The 21,338-nt window shown below is 39.9% G+C and overlaps 2 protein-coding genes across 2 annotated transcripts; one reads left to right on the top strand and one right to left on the bottom strand.

Moving 5' to 3' along the window:
• Positions 1 to 497: 497 nt before the first annotated feature.
• On the bottom strand, positions 498 to 20,422 carry zcchc4 (zinc finger, CCHC domain containing 4). The gene is made up of 13 exons (XM_042512241.1): positions 20,220 to 20,422; positions 19,316 to 19,434; positions 19,143 to 19,225; positions 15,155 to 15,427; positions 14,205 to 14,285; positions 5,053 to 5,125; positions 4,828 to 4,978; positions 3,243 to 3,343; positions 2,125 to 2,246; positions 1,328 to 1,403; positions 1,201 to 1,252; positions 913 to 1,060; positions 498 to 797 (listed from the first exon to the last, which is right to left on the bottom strand). The coding sequence occupies exons 1-13, from the start codon at positions 20,305 to 20,307 to the stop codon at positions 674 to 676; spliced, it is 1,491 nt and encodes a 496-aa protein (XP_042368175.1). The 5' UTR covers positions 20,308 to 20,422; the 3' UTR covers positions 498 to 673.
• si:dkey-219e21.4 (E3 ubiquitin-protein ligase TRIM62) lies at positions 5,363 to 14,198 on the top strand. Its single transcript, XM_042512242.1, has 7 exons — positions 5,363 to 5,432; positions 5,894 to 6,114; positions 11,395 to 11,490; positions 11,641 to 11,877; positions 11,967 to 11,986; positions 12,074 to 12,204; positions 13,456 to 14,198. Exons 2-7 carry the CDS (start codon positions 5,896 to 5,898, stop codon positions 14,052 to 14,054), a joined length of 1,302 nt encoding a protein of 433 aa, XP_042368176.1. The 5' UTR covers positions 5,363 to 5,432; positions 5,894 to 5,895; the 3' UTR covers positions 14,055 to 14,198.
• Positions 20,423 to 21,338: the final 916 nt, after the last annotated feature.

Below are 21,338 nucleotides of genomic sequence, written 5' to 3'. Positions count from 1 at the left end.
TTCTTTTGTTGTATCGGTGAATTTTCAGCTCAGCTCCTACATAAGTTTAAAAAACACTGTGGAAACTAAATTTGGCTTGGAATTTGTCATTTTGACTATTTTCTACCCAATTATATCATTTTTACCATATTGGGTAAATTGAGAAAATGCATGCTATTCCACTAGGTGCACTGTCACAATCACTGGTGTTGCTAATCATTGACATATCCCAGGCTGTCAGCAGCAACAAAATCTACTTAGCATGTAGTATATTGAATGAATATATATATAAGATCTACAACCACAGAGGCATCATGACAAAAACCTTGCATTTAAGGGGTTAAAATTCAGAAAATTAATGACTATTTGATATTAATGATAAGGACTGATGCTGGTTAAATAAAATTAGTCAATGCTAGTATAAAATAGTATTAATGTATAATTATTTTTAAGCTTGATTTGTAAAAGCTCATTTTGTGTACAGAGTGTATGGGATATTAAAGCGAGCCCTAAGGGTTAAAGACACAATAAGAGAAGATTAAAAAGGCTGCCATATACAGAATACATACCAACTTTTAATAGAAAATACGGGCAAATTCTCTTTATGTTCCTTTTTATTCTGCTGCCATTGCCAACAGTGTTAGAACAGTGGTCTGAGGTGAGCTGTGATTTCTGACAGGATAGTGCATGAACATCACTTTGATAAAGCTGCGATCTTCTTGGCCCTACGAGCTGCTCCAGACTTCCTCTTAGCTTTATGCTTTGACAGGGGATGATGGGATACCTGTTTGCCTCCACTCTTGGCATTGGAGCGATGCCTGCAGGGGCAGAGTAGACAGATGCACAGATGCAGTAGAACAAATTAAGACGTGCAAATATAGACTGTTATTGGTGCAGAGATGGAGTTGAAAGGCTGCAGCAGTGTGATCTCACCTGCTGTTCCTGTGTGTGTCTTTGAGAGGGCAGCCTTTGTGTTTGTGCCCCAGGCTGCCACAGTTGAAGCAGCCCTCCTTTCCCTGACCCTGACCACATGGGTGGTCTAGGAGGGCGCAGCGGCCGCACGGCTGGCAGTGTTTCCACGCTGACACAGACAGAAATTGAAAAAAAATACACACATTCACACAAGACAAAAGGTAAAGCAGTGAAGAGTCCTGCCAGCCTTGACATGTACATGTGTGAATCACTTGTGCTTCTGCTGTGATCCTGTAGACATTTACTTACATGGTTTCACACACTTCTGACATGCAGAGCAATGCTTCCATTCTCTGCCATCCTGGAGACAGAATGAAAGCAGAAGTAGTAATATATGCTTTTATCAGTGAATATGATGCTTGCTGTGCTTGTGTACCTTGGATGGGCAGATGTTGCATTTAGAACAGTGATTGTTGAGGGAAGAGACAAATCTCTGACAAACAGAGCAAAACCTAACAGGAGGAAGACAAGAGGAGAAACACAGCTTCGTCACAATTAATACGAACTGCATGATCCTTAACAGCAATGCAGTCTTGGAACCCATCAGGCTATCATCTGACAATGATTTAGCTTAGATGATATTAATAATTATAATAATAGTTTTTTCACAAGCAAAGCAGAAGCACAAATGGAACAATAAGGTGTTCTAAGGCAATGCAACAATGGAGTCAAACAACCCCACTGAACACGAGTCAGACAAAACTAGACTTCAGATAAAATTTAAACAAGGGGACAAAAAATGCAGATGCAGAATGCAAAGTGTAAAAAATAATACAAATTTAAAAAAGCAATTCAAGAAATTAAACCACAAAATCAAAGGAAAAAAAAGTTAAATAAAAATATGACATCACATAAAAGCAAATCTATAAAAATAGGTTTTAGAAGTGATTTAAAAGATATATTTAATTAATTACATGTTATATTAGCTTTTTAAAAAAAGTGTATTCATATGCAGAAATGTGTTAACAGAGGTGTGCTGAAATGAGCGGCACACCGAGGAGGAAGTCTTGGCCCTGATACCCACTGGCTAAAGCAGATCTCCTGAAATGCTGGCTGTTGGCCCTGAAAGCTTGTGATCATCAGACTGATGGCTAAGGGGCTCTGAGATGGTCCACACTGACTGTGATCTATGTGTGATGACATTCTAGCAGCCAGCATTAGGTGAGTTGATACCTGTAGCCCTCGTCTTGGGGCAGGACCACATCCTTTGGTGAGATGTTGGTAAAAAATCTGACAGGAGACTGCTTCCTGCCCGTCTTCCCATGTTTATATAAAGGATGGTTGTCATAGTCTACCTGGAAACAAAGAATAGTTACTTTGTGAAATAATATGTGCAACCCTGACTTCAAATAAGTTGGGACACTGTTTAAAACTGAACTTAAAGCAGAATACCATGATTTGGGAATCTTTTGCGACCTAAATTCAATTGACCCTTCAAGTCCCGCCCTAAGACACAGGCTAGCCAATCATAGCACAGCATCAGCCTGCTCTGACAAGGGTCCATCAACTTTGCGGCTGTGCTCCATACACTCTCATGTGGTCGTTTCAGATTTTTTTTCATCTTAAGGCTGGTTTGGTGGATTACGAGCTAAACCAAAATTGAACCTTTAAAAGTGTTGGGTTAGCCAGCTAACATCAGCTAGCTTGATTGTTTTTATGATTATACCAGTGAATAAAGAGCTAAACTGCTTCACAGGGACAGTGGGGGGAATCAGAGACACCAACTATGCTTTATCAGTGTGTCTAGATAACCAGCTTCTCCTCGTGCTGCCCGGTCCTCCCCTGAAGCTCCCGCCAGCACGGGAAGAAGCTGATCATCTACACACACTGTGATGACACACAGCTTCACACAGCAGGCTGAATATTACTGAAGTTTAAGTTTATTTCATTTCTTCTGTCTTAAACTCCAGGTGATGTGGTGGTTCATTTTTTAGACTGCAATCTTTGCATTAGCCTTTAGCATCTAACGTTCTCTTTTCCACCTGTTTTTGCTGCTGAATGAGTCTGACCTCCTGGATATATCCTTTCAACACATATTGCAGACCCTTTTGTCTGCTTCTCTGTGGAACTGCTTTTTCATTCTCCCCAAAATGAGATATTTCTTCAGAGTGCCATTAGTTGCAGTGTGAGCCTAGTGCTCACACTGCAACTAACTAATAACAAAACTAATCACAAAGGACATCACAAAGGAGCAGGGTTTAATGAAGGGTCAATTGCATACAGTACAAAGACAGGATGTTTAATGTTCTAACTGATAAGCTTGTTTTTTTGTAAATAGAAACTCAGTGTACCTGGTAGTCCAGCATGGTGAATAAGGGCAGACACTCCAGGATTCGAGGCTCAAAGAAATATGGGAAGATCCACATCATGGGCATGTCAGCATCACTGCCGTCTTCACACAAACAAACACTGATGTTAGCTTCAAACACTGCAACACTGGGTCTTCCTTTCACATAGACGCACAGTATCATAATCAAACGTTTTATTTTTTCGATGGTGTGTGTTGGTATGAGACAGTTAAAGCTGCACTGGTGCATAACTTTATATGGACAATAGATCAAATGAGTGTGTGTAGTGGGAAAGTGGTCACATGTACACACCCAACTCCCCAGTGACATTCATCTCTACAGAGGGTTTGAGACTCTTTCATTTTGTTTTAAGAACATTTTACTTTGGTTCACTGATCTCATCAGTGTTGTTTCCAGCAGCAGCATGAAACTGATCACCTGCTCAGCACTAACAGCAGAGTGTAGCTCAAAGAACATGACTCCAACACCATGCTAATATTCATTTATCTCTGCCTGATGAGTAAATAAGTAAGTCAAAGAAAAAGACATTGATTCATATAATGTTTATCACAGACAGAAGACAGTATGTGCTGTGTAAGGCCATCACATAACATAAATATAAAATTTACAAGTAATTAAGTTATGTATTTGAAATAAAAAATGAGTAAGTGTACTCAGTTACAGTTTTAATTGGTGGTATTCTAAAAACACTTGGTGTCTGCAAAAATAGATTACTTGAATCGGACACAGCAAGCGTCAGTTTGACTGCACTGTTTTCTACTTCAGTGTTCCATCTGGCTTGAGCAATGCAGCGCTGCCACTTCAAACTGAACTTTTGTCAAATGATGTGATTCTATTTATTCCTGTTGCTCACTTTGAAAGCTCTACAATGACAAAGAACGACTGATTTGTGAAGTTGAAATGTGGAGTTATCTGCGCAACACTCTTGCATTACAAAACATACACAAGGTGTCAGCTGGCCAGAGGAAGATCACAAAGAAGAAGTTTCTGGTAACGTTTAAAACAAGTTACTTGCATGTACTTTTTAGTAAATATCAGAACATAAAATGTGTTATTTCTGTTATAAAATGTACAATCATCAAAAGAAAGCAAGTACTTGTCCATCTTTTAAGTGGTTTCATCTCCAGTCAAGTGCACAGCTGATAGGTAGCCTTTGTGGTTTGTTTGTATGATGTAACAGAAGCGAATATTTTCACAGATTAAGTGTGGAAAGAGAGCAACGCTCCCTTACTGTGGTAAACTCCATTTACCTACACGCACACACTCACAAACAATCTAAGCCAACTGTTTCACTTTGTTGGAGTCTAGTTCAGCCCACTGTCTTGTTTTGTTTGCTTTCATGTTTATCACTTTTATTGCAGAATCTGTTGGCCACTTGTTCTGTGCTATATGTTTATATGTCACTCACAAAAGAAAATCACTGAATATATATACATATATGTATACACACACACACACACACACACATATATATACATATATTCTGCTTTTTCTTTTTTAATAAAGGCATTTAAAAAAAAAAAAAGAAAATAAAAGAATATACACAAAACTCCATAGTGACACTGACCAGAACTTTGCAGCTTCCTCCATGTCTGTGAGATCAGAGAGAAACTGTTGGCCAGAGGCTTCACAAGGCCACCAAAAGGAGGGTCAGCCACCATCACCACCTTCTGCCCGTCACACTCTGAGAGGAAGGACTGCAGGACATTGCTGGAGGCCTGATGAGAGACGAAGCTTTACATTTAACTGGAAATCAAACATACAAAAAGACACAAGTGTGTTCAACTCTTACCTCTCCATCAAAAAAGTGATGGTTGAACATGTTGTAGTGACAGAATTCATCCCGGCTGTAGAACTGAGCATATCTGAAACATGATGGAACATTATGTATGTTACTAAAGATTCAACACTCAAATAACTTTCTTTAAGTTCTGTTTCATTTGTTTGATCACAGCAGCCTGAAAATAAGAACAAGTCTCAACTTATCTACTGTACACACAAAGTCAGCAAACACACGTGTATATTCAGGTAACAATAAGGTGTGTGTGTGTGTGTGTGTGCGCGCGCGTGTGCGAACTGCAGGCTGAAGCTTGTACACAGGAACACACCCTCTCTGCACCTCTACTCCTCACATTCTTTACAGACAGCAGAGAGCGCACACAGAGACCTGGGGTAAGAAACACTAAAAACATTTTTTTAGAATGCTAAAAGTACGTAATATAAACTGTATTTGGTCATACATTTTGTATAATGCAGCTACAGCAAGTATGTAGAGGTCTAAAGGTTGATTCCACAGTAAGCAGCAAACTGAAAAAGGTTATTTGGCAGCTGTTCTATAAATCTTATGCGACACTGAATGCTAAACATACAGAGAGCGGTGAGAATGACTTTCTTATTCATTGGTTCGTTTTTGGTAAATCTACAGAGAAAATGGGACCATGTCCTCGACGGGTATTTGCAAAAAGCTTGGCATGGACCCAGAACAGACAGGTTCTCACAGATTTTCCCAAAAACCTGAAGAACTGGTTTACTCTGCAAACACAGCGAAAGCAAATATACAGAATGCTTTTGAAGGAACAACAGGAGAAAATCTGTCAGCTGGAGGTTTAATACGTGTTTGTTGTTTTGTTCAGAAATGGCAGAGAAAAAGGCATTCTGTGCTGGGAATGGAGAGTCAGCAGTGGCTCAATCAGGACAGAGTGGTCTCCCGGCTCGCTCTGCAGGCAGCCACAGTGTACTGCAGGATGGACTGAGCTTCACTCCACTCGACTCAAATGAGGACAGGACTGTTCAGCCTTTCCCACGATCCCCCAAGTTACAGAAGAAGATAGCCAAAGCTGGACAGCCCTCTCAGGTAAACATGTGATGAAGCACTCTGTTGTACATCTTTATCTATAGAGGAATTTAAAAATTAAAATGATATACATCTCCAATTCCAAAAAAGTTTGGACATTGTGTTAAATGTATATAAAACAAAATGCAATGATTTCCAAATCCATACAAAGACAAGCTATTTAATGTTCAAAATGATGAACTTAATTTTTGTATATATACATTTACTCAGATTTTGAAGCCTATAATATGTTCCAAAGAAGTTGGGACAGGAGCAACAAAAGAATGCTCAAAAAACACCAGTCTGGAACATTCTTCAGATAAACAAGTTAGTTGGTAGCAGATTAAGGCATCATGACTGAGTATGAAAGGGGCAGCCTTGAAAAGCTAAGTCTTCACAAGCAAGGATCACGTGAGGTTGATTACTTTGTGAACAGTCCAATAGTTAAAACATTTCTCAAAGCATAATTGCAGGAATTCAAAGATTTCACAGTCTACAATCCTTAATATCATCAAAAAATTTAGAGAATCTGGAAAAATCTCTGCATTTAAAAGCAAAGCTGAAAACCAGCATGAATGCCTGTGACTTGGACCCCTTGGACTGCACTGCATTAAAAACCAACATGACTGTATAAATAAATAATATCACTACATCGGCTCAGGAACACTTTGTCAGTAAACAAAGTTCATCTCTGCATCTACAAATGCAAGTTCAGACTCTATCATGCAAAGTGAAAGCCAGATATCAACAACATCCAGAAACACAGCCGACTTCTCTGAGCTCATCTGAGACGTACAGACACAAAGTGGAAAAGTGTGCTGTGGTCTGACGAGTCCACATTTCATATTGTTTTTGGAAGTCATGGACGTTGTGTCCTCCGGGGTAAAGAGGAAAACGACCATCCAGATAATTGCCAGTTAAAAGTTCAAAGCATCTGTGATGGGGGTGTTTGCCCATGGCATTACGGGTAACTTGCACATCTGTAAAGGCACCATTAATGCTGAATGGTACATAAAGGTTTTGGAGCAACATGCTGCCATCTAGATGACGACTTTTTCAGGGACGTCCCTGCTTATTCCACCAAGAGAATAGCTGCATTTACACTGCCTGTTTTGAGAGAATATCATGCTATTATGCTGCCTTGCCGTTCTGTATGTATAGCGCCTTGCAATAAGTATTCTCGCCCCTTGGCGTTTTTCCTATTTTGTTGTATTACAATGTATAATTAGAATATATTTGTATTGGATTTTTTGTAATGGACCTACACAGAATAGTTAAAACTGGGGGAGTGACTCGAAAAATAAAAAATCTTTTAAAAAAATTCTGAAAAATAAAATAACTAAAATGGCACATTGTTATGTTTTTACCCCCTTTGCTATGACGCCCCTAAATAAGACCTGGAGCTTCCAATCACCTTTAAAAGTCACATAATTTGTTAAATAAAGTAAGCAATCTTAGTGTCACGTGATCTTAGTTTGTATTAGGGCTGGAGCGACGCGCTGACGTAATCGATAACGTACATACGTCGATTTAAGTAACGCGTGTTGGTGCCTCCAAGTGGGATGTAAGGCCCGTTTCACACAGCGGCATGACTGCGAGACATCAGCCTAGCCGAGCCGAGCAGCGTGTATCGTGTGTGGTGTTTACACATAAAGCATTGTTGTAACATGGCTGCTGTGCTGCTGCCTGCTGCTATGAGCGCTGTTTTTCTGTATTTACAACCACAAATTACACTCATTTATGAAGTTGTGCAAGCTCCTGCACAGCTGACAACCTGGTCCTGTAAACGTTTCAAAATAATTATTATTATGTCTTGTATGAGAAATTAATGGGATTCTGTCTACAGAGACACTGTCAGAGGGTTTTTGTTTTGAGAGGGAAAACAGCCGTCTTTCTATTTCCTCATCTCTGTGACGGAGAGTGACTTTTAAACTGCAGTAAAAAGTGGTATAGAGTCAATAAAATCATCAAAACATAATTTTCAATGTCTATTCCTGCTGACAAACACGTGTGTCACACATAAAAAATAGGCTAGCCACCCTTTCTCTAGATGTGCTGCAGCTGACACGCAGCTGAGATGCGCTTGACAAGCGCTGCTCAGCGTCAGTGTGTGCATGCTCTCATTTGATAACATGGCCGAAATAAATAAACACGCTCTGCGCTGCTCACGCTCTCCTGACGCCCGCTGTGTGAAACGGGCCTAAGGCCCAGTTAAGGCTGGATTATTTTGATGCAGGAAGAATGTACTAGTTATAATTATTTCTGTTAGAGGAAAGTTATAGTGTTATTCAAATTGCACCAATTTTACTGTAAGATGTTTTGTTGGACTGCTAGATTTGAGGTTCATTACTGTAACAAAGAGTAACTGTTTTGTTACTCCTCCTAAAATTGACTTGAATTTTACATTACTTTTATTTATTTTGCTACACTACATCCCTTTTACTTGAATGGAACAAGCTCTTGCATTAATTTTATTTTTTATTTTTATTTTTATTTTATATCAAGTCAAGTCAAGTCAAGTCAAGTCCGTTTTATTTATAAAGCCCATACTCACAAAACATGGTTTGCGTCAGAGGGCTTTACAGCATATGACATCCCTCTGCCCTTAGACCCTCACATCACCTAAGGAAAAACTCCCAAAAAAGAACCTCAGACTGTAAAACACAGATTACCAGTTAAGTCAGGGCTATTTTTTGTTGGGGAATATAATGCCCTGCAGTGTATACCCTGTAATGACTGAAGATGATTGAATAAAATATTTAAATTTATGACAAGTTTTAAAATGTTATTTTCAGTAAAGTCATTGCTATACTAATCAAGAAATAAAAAAAACAATAGTTCAATCAATAAAAAAAAAATCCACTGATCAAAAAAATAATCAATAGATTTATTGATAAAAAAAAATTGTTAGGTGCAGCCTAAGGCCCCAGCATCTGCAGCACCTCTGAGCAAGGTTTCCCACGACGCAAATGGCACCATATAGACCAAAGAGCTCTTCAGACATGCCGGGTAGTTCTAGATTAGTACAGATCAAGGCTGGGTTCTGAAAAAAAATCTGAAACTTTGAATATCCCACTGAGCACCATTGAATTCATTATTACAGAATGTTAGAAATACAGCACCACAACAAACCTGCCAAGAAAGGGCTGCCCACAAAACTTAAGGACCAGGCAAGAAGCACATTAAACACAGACAGACAACAAAGAGAGCAAAGATAACCCAGAAGGAGCTGAAAAAATCCACAGCAGAGACTGGACTATCTGTCAGTAAGACCAAATGTAATTTTGTTTTTTAAACTTTATTTAAAAAATGACTGAAAAATCTACCTTCTATTTTGAGCTGTACACTCCACAGAGCTGGGCTTTATGGAAGAGTTCAATAAAAAAGAAAGTTCAATTTTAGTACTTGAGTTAGTCAGGCAAGGTTAATCAGATAGGAGATTATCCAAAGATATGGAAGAAAATATTCTGGTCCTAAGAAACTAAAATGCTATTATATCCACATTACTGATGATGATTAGATTTCAGATTCAAATTTAGATTCATTTGTCTTCACAGTCTGTACACATTCACAACAACAATCACAGACATTACAAAGAAACACAAGTCATTCAAGAGTGCTAAAACTATTTAGAGCTCTTATGGCTGAGGGCACGAATCTCTTCCCAAATCCGCTTTTATTGCATACTGGCTGCCTGTATTGACAGCCAGAGGGAAGGAGGATGAAGCATGGGTTAAGGCGGTGGTAGGGGTCGTGTGCTATGGACAGTGGTCTGCGAGTGGTGGGAGCGTTAATAAAAGCTGGCCGGTTGGGAGTGGGGGTAACAACTGTTTTGGAAGAAATGTTGGTGCTTTTCAGTAACTTGTTTCTATTGCTGATCTGAATCTTTTGTAAGAGCACCAAAGGTCAAACCTACAATAACGTCACAATAGCAATATTGACGTACTTGATCAAAAGTATTGTGATGATTGATTTTCACCATACCGTCAAGCTTAAATTAGCAAACAATAGGCAGATAAAATGCTTTAACTAGCTGTTAACTAACTGTTCATCAGTTTTCAGTGTCTCCAGAAATTTATTTTCTGTTGAGTACAAGTTGTGGGGTTTCCATATTCATATGTGTTGCTGTTGTTTTCTTAACTTGCGAAAAGAAATGATTATTTGATTATTTTATCAACAAATAATTAATCAGAAAATATTTTGATCATGAATTAGTTGTTTATGTTTTTATTTGGCAGTTAAAGTACTAAACTTTTGATGGTTTCAACTTCTCAAATGAGAGAAATCGATGTTTTTTATCTTTGGGTTTCTGACTGGTGGTTGGATAAAGCAAGACTTTTGAACTTGAGCTTGAGGGAATTGTGATGGCCATTTTTAACTGTTTTATGACATCTATAAAACAACTACAATTACAGCCTTGCAGCTGTATGCCTCTTGTCCAGTAAAGTTACAGTTACAGTTTATGTCCATGTCAGTTCAGACTCATATATAGCCATCACAGCTAACAATGCTTAAAATATAGATGTTGCAGTAAAGAGGCTGCAAATCCTAAAACATGGTTGCTTCAAACACATCTTCCCTCGAGAATCATAAAAGATCTCTACAATCTGCACAGTTTCAAGATTAGTGTCACCAAATCAGTATCTGAGTTCCTGAGATATGACACCGAGTAATGGCCAGGAAAGACTTTTTTGCAGAACATTATGTCACTATAAAGTTGACCTTTGACTTTTTTGGATTTCATTTCTTCATCATTTCATTCTATTGGAAAGTTTGTGTGAAAGTTTGCATTATGGTCTTTTTGAGTTATGGCCAAAAACATGTTTTTTAAGGTCACAGTGACTTTTGACCATTCAATTCTAATTCATTTTATCTTAGTCCATGTAGCCATTTGCGCCAAATTTAAAAGAAATTCTCCCAGGATCTTCTTAAGACACTGGGTTCCAGAGAATGAGACAAACACAAGGTCACCGTGACCTTTGACCACCACACACTAATCAGTTCATCCTTGAGTCCACATGGAAGCTGGTGCTAAATTTGAGGAAATTCCCTCAAGGCTTTAGACTCACAACAATGAGACCCATGGACGTACAGACAACCCGAAAACATAATGCCTCCGGCCACAGCACAGAGGAATAAAATCATTCACCACTTGTCAGAGAATTAGTTGTAGGACTAATTCATATCGTCAGCAGACTGTTGTGACCAGTATATTTTTTAGTCCCCACTGTGTAAACAAGTGAGCTTATCACAGTTTAAAACACTTCTATGCAAAACCTGTAAGTGTCTGTAACTGTGCAGGAGGAGCTGTCCAGACGTCTAGAGGAGCTGCAGGGAGAGAAGTCTAAGACTGAGGCGCACATCCAGTCTCTGAAGAAACGCAAGGCAGATCTCTCTGTGAGAACCAAGTACCAAGCTAGAGGCTCTTCATTCTTAAAACATGTCTGCACACACACATATGAGACCATCGACACAACAAACTGCACATGGTTTGATAACATGTAAAATCCTCTGGTGTGTATTGATTCTCCATGTTCCTCCCTGTAGAGCAGCACAGAGGTAATGAAGCAGCAGGTTCGAGAACGCTTCGAGAACATGCGGTTTGCTCTGAACCAGGATGAGCAGGCTGTGAGGGACTCTCTGGAGATGGACCTGAGACGGACTAGGACCAGACTGGACCAAGTTCTGAAGACCTGGGAACAGCACCAGGACCAGGTGATTAAAGGCATCAGCAGTATCCAGAGAGCACTGAGCAACAGCCCCCAGCCAGAGGACGATGGAAAGGTCTGATTCGTGTGCTAAACACTATCACCGTTTCAAAATGTAGTAACTGAAGGTTTTTTAATCATTTTTTCTGTTTGTCTCATCTCAAGGGTCAGTCTGACAATCTGAGGTAAAACACTGCACCGTTAGATTTTAAGTGTACGGCTCTACATCAGACCTTTCTATCTCACCAAAATCTCTGTGATCACTCTCACAGTGCTAAGAAGCCCGATGCCTCTGAGAAGGAAATTCGACTGAATGAGGAGAGATTTGAAAGGCTCCTAAAGACATTATCCTCCATCTCCAAACAGCTGAGAGCTCAGCTGCAGAGGAAGACTCTCCTGTTAGGTACTAACACTGTTATTTCTATGTTAGATCAATCCATTACACAAGCTAACACATTCAGGGCAGCAGGGGGCTGTAGTGAGTGATGTCTGGTTTATTATGGCAGGTGAGAATAAAGTCAGCGGCTTCTATTTCTACATGAGTGGCTAAATGAAATGAGAGAAGGTTTTGTGGATATAAATTTACTTTGACTCTGTCCCCAAAATGTTTTTCCCTGCATGAGGCATGGATAAGAACCTCTGCCACTAAATTCCATTTTATATTTCAATATTAATATACTCTGATCAGGTGAAATGAAAACCATTGCTCATCTCCTTACAATGCAACATTCTGCTGGGAAAACCTTGGTCCTGGTATTCATGTGGGTGCTACCTGACATGCTCCACTCACCCAAAGTCCGCGGCAGACCAAGTACCTCCTCTCATGACAACAGAACTCCCCGATAGCAGTGGCCCGCTGGCAGGACAATGCACCACAACACACTGTAAAAACTGCTCAGCAATGGCTCAACAACTGGCTACAGTTAGCTCAACAAATGGGCAATTTGCAATATAGGCTGTACACTATCAAGACTTCATTCATTAAAACTCAGATACAAAATAAAACTCCACTAAACCGTCATGGTCGGTCGGAAATATAAGCTGAAATAGCTCGTAGTTCTTCTGAGCACCACTGACATCAATGATTTGGGGAAGTACAGCAGATTTAAAAGCAGCCTCCAGAGACACAGCGAACACTATAAGAAAATATGTTGCTATACCTTTACTATTAGTCATTCCTCCTCTATTATTTTATACATGACTGTTAGTGCCACATACATAAACTACAGTATTGTCGTGTAATAATACATGCTTTCATAAATCACATTTATTCGTATGTCTATCACTATTGTTATATGTTATGTTATTCTTACTATTATTGTTGCTCTGAATCTTTACACCTCTCCCTCCTCTCTCTCTTTCCTTTGTATCATTTTGTCATCTACTGTTATTTTATTGCTTTTTAAGTATCTATTGCCATCTGTCCTGGAGGACGGGTTCCCGCTGTGAGGGTCTTGAGGACGGAGGGATGTCATCTGCTGTAAAGCCCTCTGAGGCAAAATAAGATTTGTGATGATGGGCTTTATAAATAAAACTGAATTGACTTTAAATTGAAATATGTCACATATAACCCCAACCTGAATAGATGACATTAATGTTTAAAAACGGAAAACATTCTCTTATAACAAATCTCCACATTCTGATTGATTTTTAGATGCCTCCCCCATGGTGATTGACAGGCAGACCTGCCATAGCCTAATCACAGTGACCTCAGAGGGGCGGGGCATGTATTTCTCAGGCACCGCCCCTTCCACTCCGGAGCACCCCCTTCGGTTTGACAAAGTGTGCTGTGCTCTGGGCTCATCTCCAGTCACAGGCGGGCAGACTTACTGGGAGGTGGATGTGCGCTGCTGCTCTGCCTGGGCTGTGGGCGCCACCTACACCAGCCTGGAGAGGAAGGGCCGCAACAAGGGCGCCAAACTGGGTCGAAACAGGAACTCCTGGTGCGTGGAGCTTCGCAACAACCGTCTTTCTGCGTGGCACAATGACTGCCACATAGCGTGCCAGGGCGTGGGGCAAACGCCGCTGGGGAAGATTGGGGTGTGGGTGAATTATGACAAGGGCCAGCTGATGTTTTATGACGCAGACACCATGGTTGTCCTGCAGAGGTTCTCAGCAGCTGTGACGCCCGTGTTCGACAGGGCTCACCACCAGTTCACCGAGCCTCTGTACCCCGCCATACGCTTCCTGAGACCACCAGAGAACCAGCTGTGGCCAAACCACCTTGAGCTCTCTCACTTCAGCACTCCATGATCCTGCAGCCTAAACTCCACAGACACTGAGAGAGACTATCTGACTGATGATGTGTCCAGTGTTTTCCGTCCATATCTGTATAGAGTTACCTCAGAGCAGCTGTACCGTAGAACACACAAGGATACATGATAACATGTGAGACAGACTCACCTGAAGTCAATGTCCAACAGCAGACTCTTGATCGGCTCATGTTTCTGCTCCAGGTTTCGCAGCTTGATCAGCTCCTGAAGTCTGGAACAAACAACATATTATTGACTACAAATTAAGTAAGAACTAATTTCCAACAGTGTTCTAATATCAGTCTTTTTACAATTTTGTGTCTCTTGGCATGCTGCAACAAATTAAAAACTTGTGGAAATATGAATTTTTGAAATGGACAGATTCTTAGTTCTGGTAAAAAGCAACTTCCTGTTATCAATTTGATTACTGTAACCATTCAGTAACAACTATTGAAATGAAAACACGTTGCCAAGTTTCCTTAGGATCTTGTGGATGTTTAGAACAAATTTCAACCCAATCAAGTGAAAACTTAGCGATTGGTGAGGTTTAGAATACAAATACAGAGAATCACAAAAGTGCTGAAATTTAGCTCTGAGAGCCAAACTTAAAAAAATCTTAACTTCAACAGTATTTAGTGTATAGTTATGAGATATTGCAGAGTCTCATGGATTTATAAGCAGTTTCTACATGATTTTTTGCAAGAAAATCCATGACATGAACTGGGTAAAGGTCTGGATTTTGGGTGAGTTGGCATGGAATGACCCAGATGTGAAGGGAAAACAGAAAGAGGGGAGAGAGAGAGGGACATGACATGCATGGACATGTACCTAGAATCATGTACCTAGGGCCATTGCACATGTAAGGTATGCATCATTTATACAATAGGCCATGGTGTGTTATTTTTTAATTCTTTAAGCAGTACACATGATATTATAAACATAGACCCCTACAGAAAAACAGAACTTCTTGTTCAGACAGTACTCGAGACTAGATTGTTTGTGTAATTTGGCTGAACTGGCAGATTCATAGAGAATGGCCAACCATTATTTAAACAAGCATTCAAGTATGTGCACATGTCAAACCTAAATGATGTCCCTGACCTGGGTGTGCCCACACACAGCACCTTCCTGTATCCCAGCGCAGCCAGGGTGTCCAGCAGGAAGTGGGAACTGCGGTCGGTGAACAGGTACTGGGCATTGCTCTTCTTGTTGTCCAGAGGACGCAGCAGCACGCTGGGCCTTCTTAGCTGAGCTGCCGTGACAGCCGTGGACCTGTGCGAGGTGTGGGCCTCGTGGTCTCTTGGTAGGAGCAGAATCTGACAATCCTGACAGAACTTCTTCTCATCAAGAGGGAGGGAGGCAAACTTTCTGAACCTGAGGGACAAAGTACACACGTTTTATATAATGTCGATTAATATGATTGCACCTTTTTGTGAATTTGGTCATGTCAAGTTTACATCATAGCCATTTAACCCCTGTCAGAAGTCAGCCTGCATTAATTCAAGCTTTAAATGCTGTGAACAGACAATAAAAGTAAACTATGTCAATAATCTGTGTGGCCTTACTTATCAATAATTAGAGATAAGTAAGGCCACACAGATTATTGACATAGTTTACTTTTATTGTCTATTCACAATAAAAGTAAACTTTTTGTGATTTGACCCATTTTGTTCAATTCAGTTCAAAGTTTGTGCATGTTTTCTAAAACCACTGTTCCCAAAAAATTAGCTTGTGTACACGGGTTTGATAAACACAGGTTAACCTCCTAAAAAATAGGCTATAGACTGCTTTCCGATTACCAGTAGAGCAGAGCTGCATACATAGCTCTGCAGCAATTGAGTATGCTTTTCTGTGTATCTTGTTTTTTGTGTTTGTTAGTTTTTTTTGGTGTGTCTTGTTCAATACGTCACAGACAGGCAGGAAAACAGGAAATAGTTAGAAAACAATAAAGAGCAACATGGATGGAGATCTGTGAGAATGTTACGTTGGTTATTCATCTCTTACTTATTCAGTCTCTTTTTAAAACACAGTGCCGACTAATTTGGATCAGAGTTTGAGTGCTACTCGGGCGGAGACAGACGGTATTTAGTGGCGGCTTGTCATTGCATCTCGCCAGTTCAAGGAGTTAAAATTAGCATGTTCACCCAGTTACTGTCCATTAGCTCCATTAGTGTCGATCAGAGTCGAAATTGATAAATACCTGTGACTACTGCCGAGTCACTTGGGTGTGAATCAGTGTTGGAAATTAACTTTTTGGTCCACCTGCCACTGTGGCTGGTAGATTCCAATATCTACCAGCCACAGCATAGATTGCCATTTGGGCTTTTTTTGGCTTGGGACTGAAGCAAATCTAGCAGCCACTTGCACATTTTACAATGATTTGGCTGGTGGCTGGTGATAATTTCAAACCCTGCTGTGAATGCTGATGGTGCCTTTGCTGGATTGTTTTTTTTATTTTCTATTGGAATATACAGTTTATTACTATGTGAACTTAACAAAGAATGATGAGTCCTGTATATTTAAGTTTGTGACTTATTTCCAGTTGGTTGCTGCATTTACAAGGTTTACACTTGATTTGTAATTCTTGGTAATTTTAATGTTACTGGTGCACAATGCATTATTTTGATGAGAAATAGCAATTTGGTAATAACATATCTATGTATTAAAATGTGTACAATGTTAGTAGAGCAGTGTTTAAGTCTAGCCTGAAGTTGCCTGACATATAGAAGAATGATCCCAGTCCCTTCTACACAGTGAGTATAGTGACTTGTTCTTAACAAAAACAACAAAACGAACCTAAGCCACTGAGGGGCTGCTGCTACCTGCTGAGATTGATAATTGACGCGTCCGTCGTCTTCCGGGTCCAATGAATCCAACACTTCTTGTAATCATCCACATTTATTTATAAACGCTCTTGACACAATGCGCCGATAATTGAACTGCACATACAAACAAAAAGGCTCACATATTTGCCACAACGCATAAATAAAGTCGACGACCACGATCCGACGTGACGTGACGTGACGTGACGTGACGGTCAAAAAACTGTTTGCTCTCTCATTCAGCAGCACACCTGCTGAGTAATTACGTCTTGCTCTATTTAATCATTCCTGCCCACACAGTGCAGAGCGCCACCTACTGTGGCTTCCAGACAAACAAAAAAAATAAACACAAATACACATAACCCAAAAAATGGCTCTAACAGTGAGGCATACAGCTGGTTAGTGAAATGCTGCTATTACATCGTCAACTGATACCTAGAGCATATCAGTATGAGAATGAAAAAAAAATGACTGTGCCTCTCTAGTTTCTAGCCTCCACAGGCAGCACTGAGACTTCTGCTTAAAGAGATAGTTCAGATTTTTTGAAGTGGGCTTGTTTTGGGCACTTCTCCATAGTCAGTATATAACAAACATTATACAACATTTAGTTCCAACCAAGCAATTTGATTGGTCGAGAGGCATTCCATGAGTGCTGATGTATGAGTACAACATCACTGGGACTGTTAACTTTTAACTCTGCATGTATCACTCCGCTTCACAGCCGTCAAAACCCGTTAGATTCAAACAGCTAGCTGGCGCTGTTCACGTAGCTGTCAGTTACAAGGATGTGCAGTGAGACAGGGAAACACTTGTCTGACACTAACCACAAGTCTGATACCGGACTTGAGGTGACGGAGACCACGGCAGCGAGCAGACACATGCTGTAGTGATGAACTGTCTGATCAAACCACCTCATCTGAATCACACAGGCTGCCAAAGTGTCTGTTAACAGACTCTTATTTCACTGAAAACACAGATATAAATGTTCATGATACTAAGCATCTGGTCTGTGCATAACATGAAGACCGAGCTAACACAGATTAGCAAGCAGTGTGCAGGAAAATAGTTCCGGTTGCGGAACTATTTGTGTCATTAATTAAATCATTAATTAAACAAATAAATCATAATCTGTTGACGTTAGTTACTATTAACAAATAAAAGATGCTTGTAGAACTGTTGTATAAAAGCAATATCACACTCGAGGTTGTGTGTTGTGCTGTATATCATAACGGCCTGCTGCCTTGTGCCTACCACCGAATCACAGCCGTGATGATATACAAGCACAACATCATTCCCTCTCATGTGATATTGCTTAAGTAGATGTCAGTCATGCCCTAAGTTTAAAGAAGCAGGCTGGGGTCATAGAAGACAAGGCAGCTAAGTAATCTACTGCTGCCGGCCAGTCAGCAAGTAAAAAAATTCAATATCATTTCAAGAGTACGTTTTTCGAAAGTATTCTCAGCGCTTTACCTTTCTGTCAGACAGGCCATTTTGACCAAGAAGCCGCTAACAGTTTCAGTTCCCCATCCATGCTCTCTGGCATTCCACCAACTCATCGTCATTTTAGCTGGCTGAGCACAAGAGCTGCTGGTCTACGTCTGCTTCCATCAGATAATTAAGTTTGTGTTATTGTGTGACTTTGGTAAATCCAAATGAACCCTTTTTAAACAGCAAACTGATGGAGGCAGTAGCAGACCAGCAGCATCTGTGTTCAGTCACGCTAAATCACTGTATTTCTCAGTGGAGTCTAGCTCTGAAGAGAGCAATATAACGGCTTCATTTTCCCATTGAAAATCACTGTCAGACATCAAGGTTAAGCAATATTTTAAGTATAGCATACAGTTAAACTGATATTGATTTTTTCAGGCAGGGCTTTATTAAGATTTTGTTGCTGAGCCCTCCACAGCGGCACATGCTGAGCTTCCATGTCTGACGCCAGGCTGCTTCTCCAAACTGGGGCTGTGCTGACTGACATCTACTGTTAGTAATATACTGACTATGGATAAATACCACATACTACAACCTCACTTCAAAAAATCTGAACTATCCCTTTAAGGTGTTATTGACCACAACAGTGAGAAAAAGAGCTTCCTCTTTAAAAACAATACATGTTTTCTGTGACTTTACAGCTGCATGACAGAGTTTCTTTCAGAGGCTGTAGGTAGCAATGGAAAATTTTCTAACATCCAGGACTGAAATGTAAAAGTTATAGAAAAGAGCCCTGCAGGGCCATTTCACATAATATACACAGACGGTTGCCTTGTTACCTGCTGCAGTACTCCTGCTGGGTGAACGGAGGTCTCTTTGACTGGTTCTCTGCTTCTCTGGCCAGAAGCCTGGCCTCTGACACCTTCAGGAAATGAGTTCATATAAAAGAGGGTTTATTGGATCAGTCAGGTGTCAGACATGTTGTTTTCTTTGACAGTTGCAGTGAGACTACCTTTTCATCCTCCCACTGGAAAAAGTTGCAGTCTTTCCTGTCTCTGCAGGCTGAGCAGGCAAAAAACCTCCTGCCTTTCTCTCCTCCTTTGCTGACTTTCTCAAAGAGCAGAGCTGGACCTGGCAGAACACACGAGACATGGTTGTTATTCTGTAAGGTGTGACTTAGTGGCTTCATTAAGTCTGGGTGTCTGAGGCTTCAGCCCCAAATGTTTTATAAATAGCCCCGGGTGTAAACATTGAGTTTCAAAAATAAGAGCAGGCCTAATGGACTGTTCTTTGTTTATTAGAGAAGGGGGTGGATGTTTTTTTAGCCCTCCCCAGAGCTTCAAATGTTTTTGTTACAGAGCCTCACTGAGTGACTCTGGGAAAGATTTTAAGAAAACAAATATCACCCAATATCTTATAAAATACAATTTAAATCACCTTTTTCTGTAGAAAAATAAAATAAAAAAAAAGAAAAACTTTGGAAAGAAAAGAAAAATCACCAGTTTTTTTTTGTTTGTTTGTTGTTTTTAAGAAATCATGACTTCAAGGAGAGAGGAGGATAAGGCATAAGGCTCCACAAAACACTCACGCCGGATTTTGTATACATTTTACATTATAGAGGTGGGGTGTGTTTAGATACAACATCTCAAAACATTAAGTACATGCTACTCACATGATTTCAGTCAAAATAACGTCGACGTCACACAATGATGGTATGATGGTAATGATGGCTATGCGAGCCTTTTCCTGTTGTATCCATATGCCGGATTCATTCGAACATTCATTTATATTATGTCACAGTGTTCAAAGTGTGTTATTACGTGACAAAGCAAAGCACATTAGATACAAAGAATTTTTTAACGCGGTTTGGTGCAAGGCTTCAGTCCGCAGTGGCAGTCCTGTGCACGGAGACTTACCATGAGGACAACACGGCGCTGTCTTGCCGCCCTCTGGAAGGATAACATCTACTGCAAAACTCTCCTCGTTCGCCTCCGTCACATCCATGCCGTTAACGTTACACAGTCCAATTTAACTTTACGTTCAATTTTCTAACACACGAGTTCAGTCTGAGGAAGCTATGGAAGCCATGGATGTATTATGAGGAAGTCGAAGTCGCATACATTTGATGTCATGCGCATGTTGTCGCCTATGAATGTCGCAGTGAAACCATGCGTAAAACATTTTTTTTTCCCAAGTAACAGTTTCGAAACAGTACATTCTGTTTTTATAAAATGTCATAAGTAAAGACCAAAATTCACAAGTGAAAGTAGTACGTTTTTTGTTTGGGGGGTGGCCCGCCAATCAATGTAACACAGTGGCAAAAGTATTATTATTATTATTATTACAAAAAATAAACAAAACAGACATAAGTATGAACACAGACAGGGCTTTTCCTAATTAGTTATAACGATTTAAGACTTGGATAAATTAATAGTTTTGATTATTCTTTATTAAAGTATTTTTAAGTTCGATATTTTTTAAAGATATTTATTTAGATGTTTTTTGAATATAAAGTTTTGCTTAAATAATGAGCAAATTAATAATATGCTGTTCATTCTTGGAGAAATTTTGAGTTTTGAAAATTATTAACAAAACAGGTTCTTTAAAGGAAATATCATTGCCAAAATGTCTTTGGACATTCAACTGAAGGTCAGTCCAGAAGAATGTCAAATGCACACAATGAAAAAATAAATGTCCTAATGTTACTAGTGATGGCCAAATGAAGTCTCATGAATCACTGTCTCTATTTTCTGAACCAACTAGATGGCTCTCTTGGTTTAAAGAAAAAGGCTCAAGGAAAGGTAAGTCTAGGTACTTTCAACTCTTTGTTGAACAGAGAGCTCTTTTAGGCTCAGAAAATAAAGAAAATGGTTCAGTAAGCTTCTTTTTTGGCAGAAGTGAAGATTACATCCACAGTAATGCTGTAACTGGCTATAGCGATATTATCATATATATTTGAGTTGATAAGGATATGCCAGTTGAGCAGTGCATTTACTATAGTGTTTTGTGCAGTAAAACAGCTAATTAGCCAAAAG

Source organism: Plectropomus leopardus, chromosome 23 (genome assembly GCF_008729295.1).
Source record: "Plectropomus leopardus isolate mb chromosome 23, YSFRI_Pleo_2.0, whole genome shotgun sequence".
Taxonomy (NCBI): Eukaryota; Metazoa; Chordata; class Actinopteri; order Perciformes; family Serranidae; genus Plectropomus; species Plectropomus leopardus.
Note: the sequence above shows the minus strand (reverse complement) of the source record. Positions and strands in the feature narration are given on the sequence as shown.